Source organism: Punica granatum, chromosome 5 (assembly GCF_007655135.1).
Source record: "Punica granatum isolate Tunisia-2019 chromosome 5, ASM765513v2, whole genome shotgun sequence".
Taxonomy (NCBI): Eukaryota; Viridiplantae; Streptophyta; class Magnoliopsida; order Myrtales; family Lythraceae; genus Punica; species Punica granatum.
In genome coordinates, this window is record NC_045131.1 from 584,757 (window position 1) to 602,908 (window position 18,152).

At 37.4% G+C, this 18,152-nt stretch overlaps 4 protein-coding genes across 7 annotated transcripts; 3 read left to right on the forward strand and 1 right to left on the reverse strand.

The window, feature by feature from the left end:
* The first annotated feature begins 7,165 nt into the window (after positions 1–7,165).
* LOC116207192 (zinc finger protein 6) lies at positions 7,166–8,196 on the forward strand. Its single transcript, XM_031540076.1, has one exon. The coding sequence runs from the start codon at positions 7,443–7,445 to the stop codon at positions 8,025–8,027; it is 585 nt and encodes a 194-aa protein (XP_031395936.1). The 5' UTR covers positions 7,166–7,442; the 3' UTR covers positions 8,028–8,196.
* A 742-nt stretch (positions 8,197–8,938) lies between these two features.
* On the forward strand, positions 8,939–12,025 carry LOC116207585 (chloroplastic group IIB intron splicing facilitator CRS2-B, chloroplastic-like). 3 transcript variants are annotated; one of them, XM_031540595.1, is made up of 9 exons: positions 8,939–9,119; positions 9,827–10,049; positions 10,148–10,329; positions 10,492–10,564; positions 10,659–10,709; positions 10,827–10,900; positions 10,992–11,050; positions 11,157–11,283; positions 11,629–12,025. In XM_031540595.1, exons 2-8 carry the CDS (start codon positions 9,831–9,833, stop codon positions 11,270–11,272), a joined length of 774 nt encoding a protein of 257 aa, XP_031396455.1. In that variant the 5' UTR covers positions 8,939–9,119; positions 9,827–9,830; the 3' UTR covers positions 11,273–11,283; positions 11,629–12,025. The 3 variants fall into 3 exon arrangements, with proteins under 3 accessions (XP_031396455.1, XP_031396454.1, XP_031396456.1); XM_031540594.1 differs by having other exon boundaries at positions 8,947–9,119; positions 11,157–11,233; positions 11,629–11,927; XM_031540596.1 differs by having other exon boundaries at positions 8,956–9,119; positions 10,148–10,232; positions 10,497–10,564; positions 11,157–11,233; positions 11,629–11,927.
* Positions 12,026–12,590: 565 nt separating this feature from the next.
* On the forward strand, positions 12,591–13,769 carry LOC116207586. Its single transcript, XM_031540597.1, has one exon. It carries the CDS (start codon positions 12,788–12,790, stop codon positions 13,448–13,450), a length of 663 nt encoding a protein of 220 aa, XP_031396457.1. The 5' UTR covers positions 12,591–12,787; the 3' UTR covers positions 13,451–13,769.
* Positions 13,770–13,811: 42 nt separating this feature from the next.
* Positions 13,812–18,055, reverse strand: LOC116207584. Of its 2 annotated transcripts, XM_031540592.1 has the most exons (5): positions 17,469–18,055; positions 16,821–17,366; positions 16,632–16,702; positions 14,877–16,476; positions 13,812–14,671 (listed from the first exon to the last, which is right to left on the reverse strand). In XM_031540592.1, the coding sequence occupies exons 2-5, from the start codon at positions 17,002–17,004 to the stop codon at positions 13,968–13,970; spliced, it is 2,559 nt and encodes an 852-aa protein (XP_031396452.1). In that variant the 5' UTR covers positions 17,005–17,366; positions 17,469–18,055; the 3' UTR covers positions 13,812–13,967. The 2 variants fall into 2 exon arrangements, with proteins under 2 accessions (XP_031396452.1, XP_031396451.1); XM_031540591.1 differs by having other exon boundaries at positions 16,821–18,055.
* Positions 18,056–18,152: the final 97 nt, after the last annotated feature.

Consider the following 18,152-nt stretch of genomic DNA (forward strand, 5'->3'; position numbering starts at 1 on the left):
AAGCCTGGACCTTCATGTGTTGGAGGTCTCCTTCGTGACTCGAATGGTAAATAATTTGTCTATTTGCTGCTCCGGTTGGGATTATTGGATCAAATATATATTTGCGGAGCTGCTTGCTGTTAAGATGGCGCTTCGACCGTCATCTTGCAGCTCACTGCTATTTGGCTCTTGTCTCATAATCTAGTCAGACTCCATGAATGTTGTGGGATGGATTCAAACGGATTATGGTTCACCTTGGAAGTACAAGGAGATTTTTGCTGATATTCATCATTCCGCTCCTCACTTCAGCATCATCGAATACCCACACTCCTGTACAGAGAAGGATAAACAATCACTGACATGCTTGCTACATAAGTCGCGAGTCAATAGGACCCAAGATTTAATTTTTCTTGGTCTCGTCCTCAAGCTATGTTTTCTAATAAAACCTCATTGAGTTTTAGAAAAAGAAAGTATAAACAATTAACGTTCTATCTTTTCTTTCCCTCGTTTTGTCTTTTTTATTCTTAAGAAGAATATTAATATTTATACTCGTGTAGGAGAATATCTGCAAAATTATATGCATGCAAGAAGTTTGGCAGGCGAGCTGATCGAATATATAAGCTGCTATGTATATTTGTTTGAGCAATAATATGTAACACCGTAATCAATTAACATCTGCCTCAGGTTCTAGGAAACAAAGAACAAAAAAAGGACTCCTTAATCAGTGGGTTCTTATATCATATTATGTCGCTTTTCAATTACCGGGTGCATAGACTATAATCATTGAGGAGATTCAAAAAAACATCTTAATTATCTAATAAAAGGAAAGAAAAAAGACTTATTTCTTATAATATGATCTCTATCATATTTTCTACTGAAGCAGATTTATTTTTAGAATAAAAAAAGATATAAAAAAAATGATGAAAATACGAGAGAGTATCGTTCTTGCCGAACAAATAGATGGTCTATATATATATATATAAAGTTATATCCCCGTAATTAATAGAGTTAGAAAGGTAATTTTATATATAGTACAATGTCATAAATGTAAATGTCTAAAAAAATTGTAAATGTATATACAATTATAATTAAATTAATAAATGCATATAAATCATTAAATACTTAATAATTTTGTTATGCAAGCACATTCTTAATTTTAAAAAAAGTAATCTCAAAATTTATTTTAAAAAAATATAATTTCTTAAAATAACATGAAATAATTGATAATTAAATATACAAATCTATTGATATGAAAAACACTTTTGAAATAATAAAAGATAAATCTATTTATCAATTTTTTAAAAGTAAGAATTCGCATGAAGAACTTATGATTTTAGACGATTTGAACTTCTTTTTTTTTTTTACAAAATACATGGAAATCATCTATTACATTTTTTTAGAATTTGATATTTAAGAAAATGTAATATGTTTTCTAGGTAAGATCATTTTATTCGTCCATATTTGGTATTATAATTCATTTTCAATTGTCCTTACTTTGTTATTGTATGCACTAATATTTGAATAATTTCAATTTAAGAATATATATATATAAGTTATTGAACATCTCAATTGCGATGTCAAAATTTTAAAAATCCATATAAAAATAACCACTCTAACCAATAACTTGTGCTTAGCATGGGCAAAAAAGCTAGTTTCAGCAATAATTAAGTTCCCATGAGCAACATTAATTTGGTGCCTGTCCCTGTATATTTATGTATAACAGTGTAGAGATGATGATAAATTGATTAGGTATACTTTTATTGGTAACTGTCAAAGGAAGCACTGGATTCTCCGTTCATGTGTATATATGTAATTTAGTAGCATATATATATATATATATACATAGGTGATAGGTAAACGATGAAAATAAAAGACGTCGTTGCTTGCAGTGACACTTTATTGATAATATATGACCTATGTTCACATGTGTTTGCAAGCATATATATATATATATATATATATATTATTAGGGTTTCTCAGGTTTTCTTCAATCCCATGTGCGTCATTTCTTCAAATTTTCTTCAGTAATGTTGGGGATCGGGCCCCACCCGAATGATCCGGTGTGATCCCCCCCGGCCCCCCATTGATTTGAACAACGTAGAATACTGAAAATTTTGGTAAGTGAGAGAAGTGCACAACCTAACTTAGAAAGATTGATTGATATGCCTAATGAAGAAGATATCATATATATAATGAATGATCAAGTTATATATGTTACATATACAAGGTAGCTTTAATAATCTGATAATATATGTCGTGTGGCTTTTAGCTAGCTTATGTCAACACTTTGCCGCTTAATGTCTATTCTTGTCGTCTAGATCTCACTTTGAAAATCATACACAACGCATAGCTTCATCGTGCAATATGAAAGAGGCCCTTGTCTGTTAGGTAGGACTCACTAGAGACAGGAGAAAGCCCAGAAAGTTTTTCCAACCAAAAGAGAGAGCTAGTGTCATGTTTCAACGACTTTAAGCAAAGCTAGCTAGCGGTTGCAGCAAATAAAGCTATATATATGTATATATAACTATCTACTTACATAAATATCACTATTAATTAATTTTGGCTAAGGATTAGATGTTTGTCTAAAAAAAAAAAAAGCTGAAGAAAGAGAGAATTATAGCAAATTGGATCTTTTAATTAGGACAGAAGAGAAATGGTAGTGTGGTGGTTCAGAAAGAGAGAGACAAGAGAGCACTCCAGGGTCATTTTTTTCCCCCTCCGTGAGAAATGGGATGAAGTTCAGAGTGATTATCAAGCTTCGCTCCTCAGTTTTGGTATCAATAATTAAATATATTATGGGAAGATTTCTTCCCATAATAATATAAAATTTTATTTCTCATTAAATTGTTTTGAAACTTTTTAATTGCTATTTGTATAATTTTTAAAGGTATAATACACTCTTTTTTTTTGGATAGTCTTATTGCCTAATATAAGGATGGAAGACAAAGTAAAAAAAAAAAAAGGACACATAAATCTAACTAGTAATAATTGAACGCATAACCTCTTGACCCTGATTCGACACCTTATCCTACTATGTACACTAACACCTCTTCCTCGGGTATAATACACTATTACACTTTCCAACTAAACAAATTTACATTTTCGATTATAAGGGAGGTCAATGTATCTAATACAAGAAAATAAAAATTATTATATAGCTAATAAAGTGATTGGCCTTATATATATATATATATATATATATATTCTTGTTCAGAGAGTGGAAACCACAGTAACACACACACATATATATATATATATATATATGTCAAATGATGGAATCATGCAGGTTAGGTTTAATTAGTTACTGTAAACAAATGTGGATGTGATGACCAGTTGCTCTCAATTAAGCAAGCTGTAACATTCACTCATTCATTCATCAACCACCAAAAAGAAACCTGTTTGACGCGTATCACTTCCTACTCCCTGCTCTTCATATGTTCCCTCCGTCCTTACTACTAACTCCAATGAGAGGTCGTCCCGTGTCAATAATGGCTTATGATCATAAAGCAATGTGCCAATAAGATCATAGATAGAGGACTATATATATTTCTCATCATCACATCATCAGACAAATTAATTAATGCTTGTGAAGAACAGTATTATTATTATTATTATTAATTGGTTATTGACTCCGTGCATTGCAAATATTTTATAAAGAAAATTTTATTATGATAAGTTAAAATATTTAGACAATAATTGATATCGATTTATAGTTTATACTAGGTTATTGAACCCGTGCGTTGCATGAAATTTATAAAGGAAAATTTATTATAAGAATTTAAATATGGAGACACTAATTACTATCATTTTATAATTTATATTAGTTTATAGAAAAATCATTTTTTATATTATATAAATTTCAATTGGGTAAATTTCAAACTCATGTTAAATAATAATAATTGAAGAGTTCAAGTAAATAATTCAAATAAAATATTTCGCATACATAATCACAATCATCAATCTAATTTATAAAAAAATAATTTTAAAATCCTAAAAATTTATATTTTTAGCTTTATTTAATGAAATAATAATAATCATAATATTTATAAATTTTTACAGTTAGCACTGAGTTAATTTTTATTCTCAAACACATTTCGTGTATTAAGTTTTGTGAGTTTGAATAATTTTTGATAAAATGGGTTTGATGTGAATTTTTTTATTGAAATTTTATAAAGCTAACGGTGATTCTTAATATATATTTCTAAATTTTAAATAATTCTCAATTTTCTTAAAATAATGAATAATTATTTACTAATGAAATCCTGAAAATTATGAATATTTATCTACTTATGAAATAATGATAAGTGATTAATATATTTTTTGGATATATTTAGTTCTTTATTGCCAATAATAATAATTGTTTAATTTCTATATTATATATTAATTTATTAAGACATTTACTATATTGATATATTTATCTTTTTATAATAATAACTATTATTATTGTGATTTAAAATCTATAATGCATATTAGTTTATTAAAATATTTACCATTCTACTCTATTTATTACTGTGGATACAACTTTATATATATATATATATAACATGTTAATTTTATTAAGACATTTATTATTGTATATACTTATTTCTTTATAAGAATTATTATTATTATTATTATTATTATTATTATTATTATTATTATTATTATTGTGATTTAAAATCTATATTGTGTATTAACTTATTAAGATATTTACCATTCTACCCCTATTTATTATGGTGGATACAACTTTATATATATATATATATTAGTATACAAAAAAATTATTTTTATACTATATAAGCTTAATATGCTAACTTTCAAATTTACGCTAGATAGTGCAAATCAAGAGTGCGGAAGCAAGTAATTCATGTAAAATATGTCATCGACATATAATCTCAATTATCAATTTAATATTTAAGAAAATTAGAATATTGAAAATTCAAATTTATAGATTTAGTTAATGAAATAATGATAATCATAAAATTTATAAAATTTTAAAAGGGAAGTATTGACCATTGTCTTATACTATCTCATATTTCATTCATTATATATAAATTTTTCTGAATATGAATAATTAAAAATAAAATGACCAATCATTTCGTTGAGAGATTTACTTAATTTAAATTCTATAAGGCTAACAATGATTGTTAAAATTAATAAAGAAAATTATAATATAATTTTAAATAATTCTTAATTTCCTCAAAATTATGTATATTTATTTACTAATAAAATAACAATAAGTGATTGTCATGCTTCTTTAATATTTATTTGGAATATTATCTTTAATTACAATAATAATTATTATTTTTATTTCATTTCTATACGACATACACAATTATGAAGATATTTACTATTTTACTCCCATAAATGAGGGTGTTGTGAAGTTTATATTCTTTCGATATTTGCTAATAAGATAACAATAAGTGATTGGCATCTTTTGTTTGATATTTTATGGGCATATTATCTTTAATTACAATAATAATAATTATTATTATTATTTAATTTACATACAACATACTGAATTATTAAGATATTTAGTGCTATTCCACCCATATTTATTAGGATGTTGTCGAGTTTGTATATTATATAGATTACTAATTGAACCCTAAAATTGTGGGTAGTTAGTAAGATTCGAATAGATTTCCTCCATTATTAATTAAACAAAACCCCACAAAAGGAAGAAGCCCCATCAATCACGCAAACAAGCAAGCGATAGACAAGTTCATTAGATTAGTCACGGTTGTCCTTCATGTGTTAAGTGGACCCTTGATTAGCTAGCTTTCATCCATCGATCACCTTAACTAATAATAATCGCAGCCATGTATTATCAACCCACTCTCTCTTTTTAGGTGAAGCCGGCCAGTGTTTTTGCTGTTGCTGACACTGCCCTTCTCCGGAAGTATATAAAATTGCATGTGCATTTTGAGAAGTGTTTGAGTGAGACTGATTAGACAAGGTACACATTATAAGTATGATGATGTGTTGATATACATTGAACTCGGAGCTTTTACAGCACTTTCACGCATGTAAAAAGAAATGTCTCTCCACAGTACTTAATAGAATTCTACATTTATATTTATATTTATATATACACGCACACATACAATAATATTACAAACTATATATATATATGGGCAATTTCCCTACAAACTATATATGTATGCACATATATCCAATTGGGAAAGTTAATAAAATAATTTGAGATAATTAATACCGCCGCATGTTTTTATAAAATAGTTCGAGATAATTAAGTACAGGTCTAACTTTTGTAAGCGATAGCTACCTACATCAATCCCTTTACGTGCGTACATATACAGATAGATCATCATATAGGAATTAAATAATCAATTAAATTTCGAGCAAAAAAAAAATTAATTAAATGCATAGTGATTAGATGGAACACCAGCCGAATCCAGCAAAAATTACGTGGGATCACCGACTGCAGCATATACATATAGCTAGCGACGGAAACAACATCTATCGGACGACGACTACTTCACCCTTTTCTTCTCTTCTATTGTCTATTATGGGGGTCCCCCTTCTCCCTAAAGCTATGTATCTGTTTGTTATTGATTTCTTTCAATGTCGTAGATATGTTATTCGGCGAAACTATAATTTAATTTGTGTATTATTTTATTCCACCATTGCCTTATCATCCAATTGAATCCATTATGTATATATGGCGTAATTCATTAAGGCAAATTTAAAATTCAGATATCATCAAATACTATAATGCGTGTTAAAAGAGTTTCACATTATTTCACTGAAAGGAGGAAAAAAAGAAAAAAGAAAAGGAGTTTCACATGTATAACCACAATGGTCTAGCTACTGAAACTTATTATCATAGTTGTCTTGCCACGTAATTTTTCTGTTTTCCATCATATATAAGAGAGACTCACGATTTAGCGGATAGAGAAAATGAAAATAATTTTGTTTAAAAAGTCCCACAATGAGAATCGAATTTATAACATATTAATTTGATATTAAAGTATCACTATATTAAACCTTAACATTATTATCACATATATAGTTGGATACTTCCAAGAGTTCCCATATGGTTTGGAGAGACTTATTCCTTCTTTTGGAAGGATACTTTAGCTAGAATAGCACGAGTATTAATTTGACTTCTATGCTTTGCTTCTCCAAGATGTATATATAAACTAAGAAGCTTCGCTAAAACAAGAAATATTCCCGACCAAACTCTCTTACTCCTTAATTTCTTGCGTCTTTCTCAGTCACATCCATCTCCTCCCGTACGTCTCATTGATGAACGCACCTCCCCCTGCACCCCCACACACTTCAACTTCATTTATATATATTAAGTAGTACACACACACACACACACAGATATATATGTATATAAGAATAAGAAAGCCATATCGATCACCACTTTTAACGTTACCCATCAATTTTGTGCTCTCTCTCCAACCAAACCAAACCAAACCAAACCTGAGCGTGCCTCTCCTCTCTGTCTCTCTCCAGTAATGGCGGATATAGACTGCAGTCAGTTGTCGAAGCCGCCGCTAAAGCTCTTCGGCATCGATATCTCATCTTCATCGGAATTCACAGAAGTAGACAGCACCAACACCGGCTCAGATGCCCCGACCAAGTCCCCATCCGACGGCCGCAAGTTCGAGTGCCAGTACTGCTGCCGTGAGTTCGCTAACTCTCAGGCGCTCGGCGGCCACCAGAACGCCCACAAGAAGGAGCGCCAGCTGCTCAAGCGCGTCCAGATGCAGGCCGCGCGTCGGAATCCGGCCCCACCGCTCGTCCCTTGCAACCCCTTTGTGGCAACGTTCACGCCGCCGCCCCACCTCATTGCCCATGCCCATGCAACTGGCAGTGCAGGCCCAGCCTCCCCGTGGCAGCTGTACCTTCCACAAAGTGGGGCCGCCATGCTGGCCCATGGGCTGCAGGCGCGCGGTGGGAGCTTTCCGGCTCTCAGAAGCTTGGCCGGAGGAGATGGTACTAATGGTGGTGGTGGTGGTGGGCAGGGAAGGCAGGTCTTAGAGAAGGGTATGGGCTTGGACTTGCAACTGGGTCTCGGGCCTGGTGCTTCATGGTCGTGATTTTTTTCATTGATGATGATCTTATTTTTGTCCTTCTTTGGTTAATGTTTAACCCGATCCACTCGTAAGTTTGGTGGATTTGGAGTTACACGGCTCTACAAAGTCGATTATTGTTGCATCAAAATGTTTTTAAGAATTCAAATCACTGAGACGACGGAGCCACCGCAAATTCCATGCACCCTTCTCTCTTTTATTGAAAAATATTCAATGAGTATTACTCATTCACAGATAATAAGTAATAATCAATGAAAATATTTATAAGTGGAACCTATGGACCCATTACGAAGCCAATTATTCACTTTCAAGCATTTTGATTGGAAGTTATATGGCCAAGAGGCTAATACTCATCGAATATTTATTTCTCTTTTTTAACTCTCGAGACGAGATGTGCCATAAATGTAAGATCAACCCATTAATTAGCGATGCTGTAGCTTCTTTGTGTATGTGCATCCTCATCGAATAAGAATTCATGTTGATTATTCTACTGATAGAGACTGATCTTAAAGCACACGCATTATATATATTTGAATCCTCTCGCAGTTCATTATATTCTTCTCGACCTTTGTCGTAACAGTAACAATTAAAGAGAACTAGATTTAAACGAGCCAAGAAATCATTTGGCGAGAAAAAAAAGGTTGCATATCAAAGTTCAAAGGTAGTTCACTGGACTATATGATATATGCAACCATCATACATACATACATACATACATATATGTATCATATAGTCCAGTACATATATGATGGTTACCTATATATGTCATAATGTAACCAATCAACCTATCAATAAAAATATGTAACCATCAACATCCATTATTAACGGGGAAATGAATAACAAGCCCAATATGCAGCGGGCAGGACCCATCATTATTATTTTGTCTACAAGCCCAAGAGCCTCGTTTCTCTTCTGGGCTGTGAAGAGATCAACTGCGGAAGAAAGGCGAAAGGGACGGAGTCCTTATAGCTTACCAGCGGCCGAAAAAATCTGAGCTTTAATCATCATCAGCTGAGCTGAGCTGCGCTCCTCTGTCTGTCTCCGTCTCTGCTTGCCCAGTCTTCTTCGAACCGAGGCTGCTGAATTTAATCACAGAAGGTTCGGTATTTCTGACAAATTTAGTCACTGTTCTTGCTTGAAAGTAGTGGTCTTTGCTGTTGTCATACGCTCACATATCTGTGTCGGAAGTTTTTCCATCTCTACTTCAGCCATCATGTTGCCATTCTCTGCTCTCTTTGCACCTTCACAGCTTGTTTGGACATAAAGGAGTTGAGGGGAGGGAAGGGGAGGGGAAGGGAAGGATAAGGAGGGGTGGGGAAGGGAAGTATAATGAATAACATGGATAGAAAAAATTATAATGTGGGTGGGGAAGGGTGGGATAAAATAGGCCATTCCATGTTTGGATAGAAAATTAAAATGGTGAGATGGGAAGGTGTTATTTCGATGAAAGTATTTTTTTGTTCTTATCATTTTATAAGATTACTGGAGAGGGATAGATAAACTAGTCTTTTCACATCAATTAAAATGTGGGGTTTGGAGGGATAACTAATCCCTCCTAGTCCCTCCCCTCCCCTTAAAATAAATACCCAAACATGGGTTAAAGAATCCAACCCCTCCCCACCCCTCCTGATTCCTTCCAATCCCTCAATCTAAACATAGCGTCACTCCTTTTCAATGAATATTATGTGCCGGCCGTGTCTCGGTTTTGGTCCTGGGAGTTGAGTCCAATGTTTTCCTCCTTTCAGAGGCTATTGAGCTCAAGTTAGGATCTCTAAACTAAGTAAATTTGGTATTCTTGCACGCAGGTAGATGTTGAATGCAGTTTCTGCCACTAACTTGAGCATATCATGTCCGAGAAGACTTCAATTTCAGCATCCCTGCCTTAGGAAAATTCGCTCAGCTCCCATTAGGATTCGAATATATGCTTCCGCGCCAAATGATGAGGAAAGACTTAAAGTGGAGTACACTCCTTGGCTAATTGTCGGATTGGGTAACCCTGGAAATAAGTACCATGGCACTAGGCATAATGTAATTTCACTCGCGGAACATAGTCCCTTGTTTGATATATTTTTTCTTTCAAGCAATTTGCTTGTGTCCTGAATGGTCTGAGGACTTTGTTTTGATAGGTTGGGTTTGAAATGATTGATCAAATATCTCAAGCAGAGGGTGTTCCAATGAACACAATCCAGTCAAAGGCCTTAATTGGCATAGGTAGTTTCTGTGGTGCTTTTCCCTTTCAGCAAGATGCTACCACCAGCACATTGTTTATTGGCCAAAACATATACATACTGTACCATACACGGAAAATGTGCGTATGACTTAACAACTGAAAGTGGAGTTCTGTTTAATGCTCAAATAAATTGGTGTGCAGTGCTTATTGGATTACTTGTTGCTTTGAACTTCATCGTAGAAATGCGGCTTTAGTTCAGTGTTCAGCTAGATTAGTTATATCGCCGTTTGGTGTTATCAGTGCAGGTTCTATTGGAGAGGTACCAATTGTATTGGCCAAGCCTCAGGCATACATAAATTTCAGCGGGGAATCGGTTAGTTCCTGTAATATATTTTGTTTGATGGTCGTGCTCTTGTGCAAATGCAGCACATGTATCTGAGTTCTGACCTTTCTTCATCATTCTTAAGGTTGCGCCACTCGCATTATATTACCAAGTGCCCCTACGACATATTTTACTGGTATGTGCATATGCATTTTCACTCTTGCTGTAATTATGAAATAATGAATAGTTTATGCTTCTATTGTAAGGATAGCAATTTGACGAATTTAGATATGGCCTATCTAAAATCTTGCAGATTTATGATGAGATGAGCTTACCCAATGGTGTTATGAAGCTCCAGCCAAAAGGAGGACATGGGCATCACAATGGGTAACTGTTTGTCATCTTAAACCTTCCCCGCGTTTATGAGAGAAGACAATGAGAAGTGACTGTTGCTGATAACTGATTCCATTCATCGCAGTGTGAGGAGCGTTGTGGGTCATTTAGATGGCCGTCGCGAATTTCCTCGTTTATGCATAGGTAATTGAGTGTTGTTTCGATTCTCTGCGCACTATTTTCTTAGCTTCTTCTATAAATCTAAATGCATCTGATTTCTTGGTTGCTGTAAATTTTATGCATTTTGCAGGAATTGGAAATCCACCGGGCAATATGGATATGAAAGCTTTCCTTCTGCAGAAGTTCAGCTCAGTAGAGCGAGAACAGGTACATATATTATCCTTCTGCAGAAGTTCAGCTCAGTAGAGCGAGAACAGGTACATATATTATCATTTACACAGTTTTCGAGTGGAAAGTCAGCTCATGATTTTAGTCGTCAAGGACACCCTGAGTCGTGTTCGGTGAAGTCATAGTTGATTTACTGCTCATGTTTCATTCAATCTATGGCACAGGCGATTCAAGATTATGTCGACTAATTCTTCCTTGAATATGTACTCCTCATATAAATGAATCGAACCATTCTTTTTAACATCATCTGTACAAGTGAAACATCTGAAAGATCTTTGTGCGTAAGCCAAGTTCATGTGCGCATATGCAGAATGACTTTAAATGCTGGAAATTGCTATGATTGTCTTTTTATCGTTTCTGGATTGCGTGGACAGATCAATGCAGCATTGGTCCAAGGAGCTGCAGCTGTAAGGACCCTGGTGCTCCATGGATTTGATAAAAGTATCAGAAGATTTAATTTGGGCCAGAGATACAAGTATCACAAAGTTTGACATATTTTTCCATATCGCTCAGTGCTGATGTAGAGAATGATGAAACAAAGAGGTTCTGTCATGTATAGACAGTTGCAGCTAGAGGCGTCGTTTTTGCTTTTGTCATCCCATGTTATGAGCACGTTACATAATGTTTCGAAACTACAAGCTGAAAGCCTGAAACCCGAATAAACTGGACCGAAGGATAAAGTGATTGCACGGTCCAAAAAATTGCACCGGAGGAGAAGGTCTTGTGACATCACCACATGATATATCACATTTGATTACAAAATTTTCTTGTACTGGAGGACTAAAATTGCAGTTTTTATTCCATCTTGTAAATTACAATTACTGAATTATTGGGCGTATTTGTATCAAATTGCACTCTTTTTTTTAGTATAATGAAAGAGAAATCTTAAATAACTAATAAAAGGCGCGAATAGTCTCACTAGTATTGAGTCTGCGAGTTAATAAGTGAGAGCTGCATGATTGAGCTATATCCTTTTTTAAACCACAAGTTTATTATTGGACTAAAAAAAGAGCAAGAACAACTATTCTGAGAAGAGTCGAAAATTAAATTCAACTTTAAGAGAAATTTTAAATAATTAATAAATAATACGAATAATCTCACTAATATTAAATCTAAAACCTCTAAATCAATAAATGAAAATATATATCATTCCGTTACCTCCCTTTTATTAAAAAAGAACAAGAACCAGCTCCAGATCAGGAGAAGAACCGAAAACTAGATCCAACGGTCATCATCCACTCCGACTTCTTTTCAAACAGTGCATTTCTTTTTTCAAGGGGAGGGACCCGCCGCCTCAATCGGACCGTTGAAAGCAAAACAGAGTAAGACTCTCTCTCTCTCTCTCTCTCTCTCTATCTATCTTCTCTTTCTGCTCTACCTTGAGCCTACAGGATTGGAATTAGACCGTTGGCCAACTCGATCTGTTCAATATCCTACACAAAAAGAAAGTTTACCCCCAACAAGATTTTACTCCCGACGGATAGGAAAAGCAGAGCAACAGACACAGTATCCCTTCCTCAATTCCAATCGACAATGGCAGAGATCAATGGCTCTCTGCAAGGAAGGGATGCCCTCCAATCCCTCTTCCACGCCCTCGACCCAGCTTCTGTCCTCATCTCCGAGAACTCTCGCTCCGATGATCAGCCCATCATCCCTCTCAGCCTCAGACCCGTCACGGATGCCTACTTTTTCATGGAGAGAGGGCCCAGATACACGGAATACGCAGAGCTGCGAGAAGCGAAGCTGAGAAGGAAGCACATGAGGCCGCCAGAACCCGACATTCGCGACACCATGCAAACCCCGCCCAGGAAACAGGTCAAGTTTCAGGGAAGTTCGGTCAGTGGCGGTCGGAAGGGGTTGTCCATCTTGACCCAGTCGGTGCCGGATTTCTCCTCCGTTATCAGGAAAGAGAACAGGAAGCCGATGAATGCTCTCCCTCCGCTGCTTGAAATGACTCCTCCCCCGTCCAAGAATAGGCCCAAGGGCACCGCTGTCGGTTCGAGCGCCAGGGGATCCAAGTCTGCGAACGCGGGTGAGAAGAAGCAAGGTGGGATGATGGTGAGAAAAAGCTATGCATGTGCTGAGGAACTGAAGGGATTGTCTTCCGCGGCAGCCGCTTCCATTGGCCGAGATAGGATTGGAGGGAGGAGCCTCCGAGGGACTAGAAGGACTGTTCTCGGGTCTAGACCAATTTGAATGAATTCGGGTTTTTACATAAGGCTTGATTTTACTGCTGTGAGGTTCTGACGATCCACGAGAACTATAGGAAACAGGTGGACCGTTCGTTTTCTTTTCTTTTTTTTTTTTCTCGAAGGTCAATCGACCGGAGTGTTCATAATGGATTTGCTTTTTCTTTCATCCTTCTTTCGTATTCAGCTTTTGAGATAGGTTCAGAGTGAGGTTAATAATATACAGTCTCGAGCTTTCGGGGTATCAAAGATTGGCTTCCGCCTGTTCCGGTTTCGTATTCAGCTACTCCTTTATTGAAGTGGAATTCAAATTCTTCTCAGTTGAACATGATCCGAGCGCATTTGATATATCGAATTGCATCTTGACAAAAAGATAAAAAGAGCAGCGACTTAAATTTCTCAAAGGCAAATGGATGTAACTTAAATTTACAGCTTGAAGAAGCAGCCGTCTCTTTGTACAATAAAGTTGGCCTTAACAACAAAAAAGGAACAACAAAAAGTACTCGGGTCACTTTGAAACCTAGCTAGATGGAATATTTCAGCTTGCTTGCACCATGAAGGTCTTCGATAAGTTCTTCCATTAAACTTTTAAATATGTAGCCATCAATTGCAATACCATTCTCCAGCGCCTCGTTTCGGAAATTTGTCCATTTCTCAGAGAAATTACCCATCTCCCATTCTATTATCTCATCGATGCTCATGCTTGATAGACCAGCCCAGCTTCTGATTTCACCCTCGACATCTTGGATCCACGTCTCCAAATCCATAGATAATGGCAGTTTTTTCCATGGGCTGCATTTATCATGGCAAAAGAACCTCGAGTCCAGACATTCTAACAAGCAGTTCAGCAGAAATTCCCTGAACTGATTTCGACTATTTTCAGTATCAGAACCCATGAATGCAGTAATACTCGACAAAGAAGAACTGGCACTCCTCTCCAGTTTGTTAAGGAGAAGACGGATAACTCCGAAATCCATCTCACAGCATGTGTTGAATGAATTCGCATCTGGAAAGAGCAGTTTGACGTCCTTGGCAACCATTTGGGCATGGCTTAGCTTGTACCTTGATGCCCTAGCAACACCAAAATTGCAAAAATCTTTGGTTGTACGGGCATAGAGATTAGTTACTGTATTCCTGTGAAGCCCTTCCCGTTGGTTCAATTTTCCGGATCCAAAAGGTCGTGGGTGATCATAAGTTTTGTTTGCAAAATCTTGGTGCACCCTGGGTACTGTAAATCGTAGATAAACCATTAGAATAGACTCCAAGAATTCAATTTAAACATGGGGAAAGCATTCAGATAATTTCAATGTCACGTTCACGGACAAATACTGCCAAGCCAGTTAATAAATTCATTGCCTCATAGTCTATGTAAACGTGTCCTATACAGTTGTGGTTGCTAAATAACATGCCAGTAAAGATCAAATATTGTTTACCTGAAGGATCAATCAAATTGCTTGAGATACATCTGCAATTGGAAAATGAATCCGCAGCATTAGGGATACGGAAAAATTCACCCATGTGCGTTGAGGATGAATTAGATGCTAAAGATATAGCACAATTGACGTTCTTCCGATTTACTGGAACACTTTTTGCTCGGTTTTGTGATCTTCTTTCGATTAAGGCATCATTATAGCAGTGAACCACAAGACCCTTCTCTTTCCCTGTCAATAGAGGGCCTTCTAGATTCCTTTGAGTCCTTGATGTGGAGCTGACAAAGCTTGGATTTTCAACAAGGCATTGCGCTTCTATGAATCTCCTCTTCTGCCCTGGGGTCCTCAGCTGAGATGAAGAGTTGGCTCGCCCTATTTTGGCGACATAAGCATCAGCATTGGAGGTCTCCGGTACAGCTGACACCATCCTATCAATCTGGCCAGTTGGCCTACTATTGATGCCAACAAAACCTTTTGTCCCATCAACATAATCTGCAGCAGATGCAATTCTTTTCTTGTGAAAATTACTGACTTTTGCCAGTGTTGGCATTCTCTCTTCTGCAGATGAAAGCCACCTCTCTTTCATGGTCCCATTCTTCAAGGCAGTGGACGGCGATTTGTCATGTAGATTACTGTCACTTTGTCCACGATGTTCCTGAGTATTTTGCGAAACTGAGATTCCATTCTGGAGCAACACTCTGTGCTCCATTGTATCATTCCTCAGTCGTGCAGCTAACGACACTGAATTCTGTTGACTTGCCATGCAAGATACTTTCTTCTCTTGCTCGCCAGGGCCCAGAGATGGCCGTTGTTGAGTCACTCCTGAATGATTAGGAGCATCAACAAAATCTGAGGTAGAGGCAGCACATTCTGATAACCTCGCAGCTACATTTGGTCTTAAGTCTGCATTTTCCAGCAGATAGCCACAGTTCCTGCAAGCCGCGTGTCCAGCAAAGAGCTTAGCTGAAGCTGTATTATAATCAGATTGGTTAGCCCTGTCTGCTGGGCAAACTTGGGATCCAACTAGCATGACCTTGTCTGGGGCGGAACAAGTTGCGTCGCTGGGAAAGCCGAGGGAGTGTCTGTATTTATTTTTAGCCACCAATCCTGGTTCTAGTATCTTGGTGGCAGCATCAATTAGCCGAGAACGAGATACCCTAGAGACATTCCTCGCAGAAGACACCCTTGGACTCTTCACTGGTGCTGCAAGCTTGGAATGATGATGCTTCCTGTTTCTCGATAGGACACCCTTAAATTGCATTCCTTCATGTGCAAATCGAGTCAGAGCTTGCCTATTGGACAGCCCTGTCTTCTGAAGCTTCTGAGGTCTGTTTTCATGCTTTAGCTGCCCCTTTTCCAAATGCAAACCTTCTCTTTCACCCTCCTCACTGGTATCCACGACCACAGATTCATGTCTCCGATCATTGCGAGGTACACCCAGTGATGGTTTTTTGTTTTTATCCCGATGCACGGCCGGCATGAACTCGAGACCCATCAACCTCGCAACCAAGCAAGGGGCTCGCATTTCTTGCTTCTGTACTAGTTCAGTACCCTTTGAGTTCTTCTTCAATTTGGGGAAGCCTCCTTTATTCTCGTCAGCTATCTGTAGTGCAATGACAGAGCAGTACTATGTTTATCAGTGAGTCCCAAAAAGAGCTACATGAAAGGCAAAAAGTCGCCGGCCAAGAAAAGAAGAAGAAGAAGAAGAAGAAGAAGAAAGGCAAACAGTCGTTAAGAAAGTGAAAGCGAAGGCAGTACCAGTTGGAGCTTGCCCATGGGCATCTTCTCATCTCCTTTGAACTTCTTTGCGGCCTGTTTTGCTTGATAGGCTGCAAGAAGAGCGAACAAGAACATAAAAATTCAAGCTTTACGGTATTCTTGAGAGAATGAGTGAGAAAGAAACCAGTGAAGGAGGGGAGGAAGCAAGCAAAGCCGTGACAAGGTTACCTGCAGGAGTGAGCAGCTTCCGGGAGAAGAGCTTCTTCTTGGCGAACCTTCGGTTCCAGTCGAAGAGGCGGAAGAGGATGCCGGTGCAGCCTCCAGTTCTGTGTTCCTGCCGCTTCTCAGTGATGGCCGTACAAGAGGCCGTTTCACTCTCACAGACTGAATCATTCATCTCGTCCAACCCCATCAACAACCACCTGAACTTCAAGCAGTCCACTCAGTACTCCCGCCACATACATTAATGTCCGTAAGATCTTCCTCGACCTCCGGAAGCAATTGCATTTACTCCATCCATCATATAAAACCAGTTCAAGTACATATCATCTCTCACTCTCTCTCCATCAGCCATTAAACCCATGATAAGATCGCGAGTGTCCGTACATTGTTAACACGATTACAGCACTGAAAGAGTCAGATCAGATCAGCATTTTCACCGTTGATCACTCACTCATCTCGTCAATCCATGAAAGTAGAACTGATGTGGAGCGATCAGGCGGATAATCCGTACCCTATCGCAGGAATTCGCAGTCAAAAGCGACTCCGGTCACCCTGCCGAGATGCAAGAGCAAGAGCAAACCCTGATAATAATACCGAAAAAAAGCCTGAGATGAAAAGCGACAACTGAGGGAGAGGGCTGAAAGAATGGGGCACCTTTCATCTGTCTTCTTCGATTCTTCCCCTCTCTCTCTCTCTCTCTCTCTCTCTCTCTAGTCTCTCCTAACCTAAAGGCTACAGCTTTATACAGCACTCCACGCAAAGCCGAAACGCTACTGTACAAGGGAGATGCTGAAAGATGCTGCTAAAAAGTTTCCGATTGCATGGAAAAGCTCATGAATGAATTGAAGAGGAGAAACAGAAGAGGCCAAAAAGATTTTGGGAAAGCACTGACGAACAGATAGAAGAGAGAGATTGTCTGTGCTGTCTCCTTCCATATGCTATCTGTAAGACAGACGGTAGCTCGAGGAAGGAAAGTCACTTTGCATGCAGTCGAGAGCGGGAGCCTCGGTCGGCGCGCCGGAAGGGAGAACGACGGAGTGCGAAAGCAAAGCAGTCGAAGAGCTTGTCATCGTATTGTGACCGACCTGTCTGTGGGTCTTGATGGGTGCATGCAGTGCAGTGCATCCGATGATGTTCGTAATTTCATTTTTTGGCTCGAGAAGGAGAAATGGTCCCTTCCCCTATCTATTTTGGGGGCACATAAGTTCGAGTGAATTATTGTATTCTACCTAAGGAAGCTTGATAACCTAATCGAAGGCTCGTTTCTAGTGGACGCTCGGCCGAACATGCTCATTGCACCTAACATGGCAATGGAGACTTATCGGTTAGCTTATGGAA

Excerpts from the sequence above, each read along its gene's own strand:
- LOC116207192 (XM_031540076.1), top strand. The coding sequence starts at position 7,443 with ATGGCGGATATAGACTGCAGTCAGTTGTCGAAGCCGCCGCTAAAGCTC.
- LOC116207585 (XM_031540594.1), top strand. The coding sequence starts at position 9,831 with ATGTTGAATGCAGTTTCTGCCACTAACTTGAGCATATCATGTCCGAGA. Across the intron at positions 10,050-10,147 it reads ACCATGGCACTAGGCATAAT|GTTGGGTTTGAAATGATTGA; the intron begins GTAATTTCACTC and ends TTGTTTTGATAG. Across the intron at positions 10,330-10,491 it reads CTGTACCATACACGGAAAAT|TGCAGGTTCTATTGGAGAGG; the intron begins GTGCGTATGACT and ends TGGTGTTATCAG.
- LOC116207586 (XM_031540597.1), top strand. The coding sequence starts at position 12,788 with ATGGCAGAGATCAATGGCTCTCTGCAAGGAAGGGATGCCCTCCAATCC.
- LOC116207584 (XM_031540592.1), bottom strand. The coding sequence starts at position 17,004 with ATGGGGTTGGACGAGATGAATGATTCAGTCTGTGAGAGTGAAACGGCC. Across the intron at positions 16,477-16,631 it reads CCATGGGCAAGCTCCAACTG|ATAGCTGACGAGAATAAAGG; the intron begins GTACTGCCTTCG and ends ATTGCACTACAG. Across the intron at positions 14,672-14,876 it reads CAATTTGATTGATCCTTCAG|TACCCAGGGTGCACCAAGAT; the intron begins GTAAACAATATT and ends TACGATTTACAG.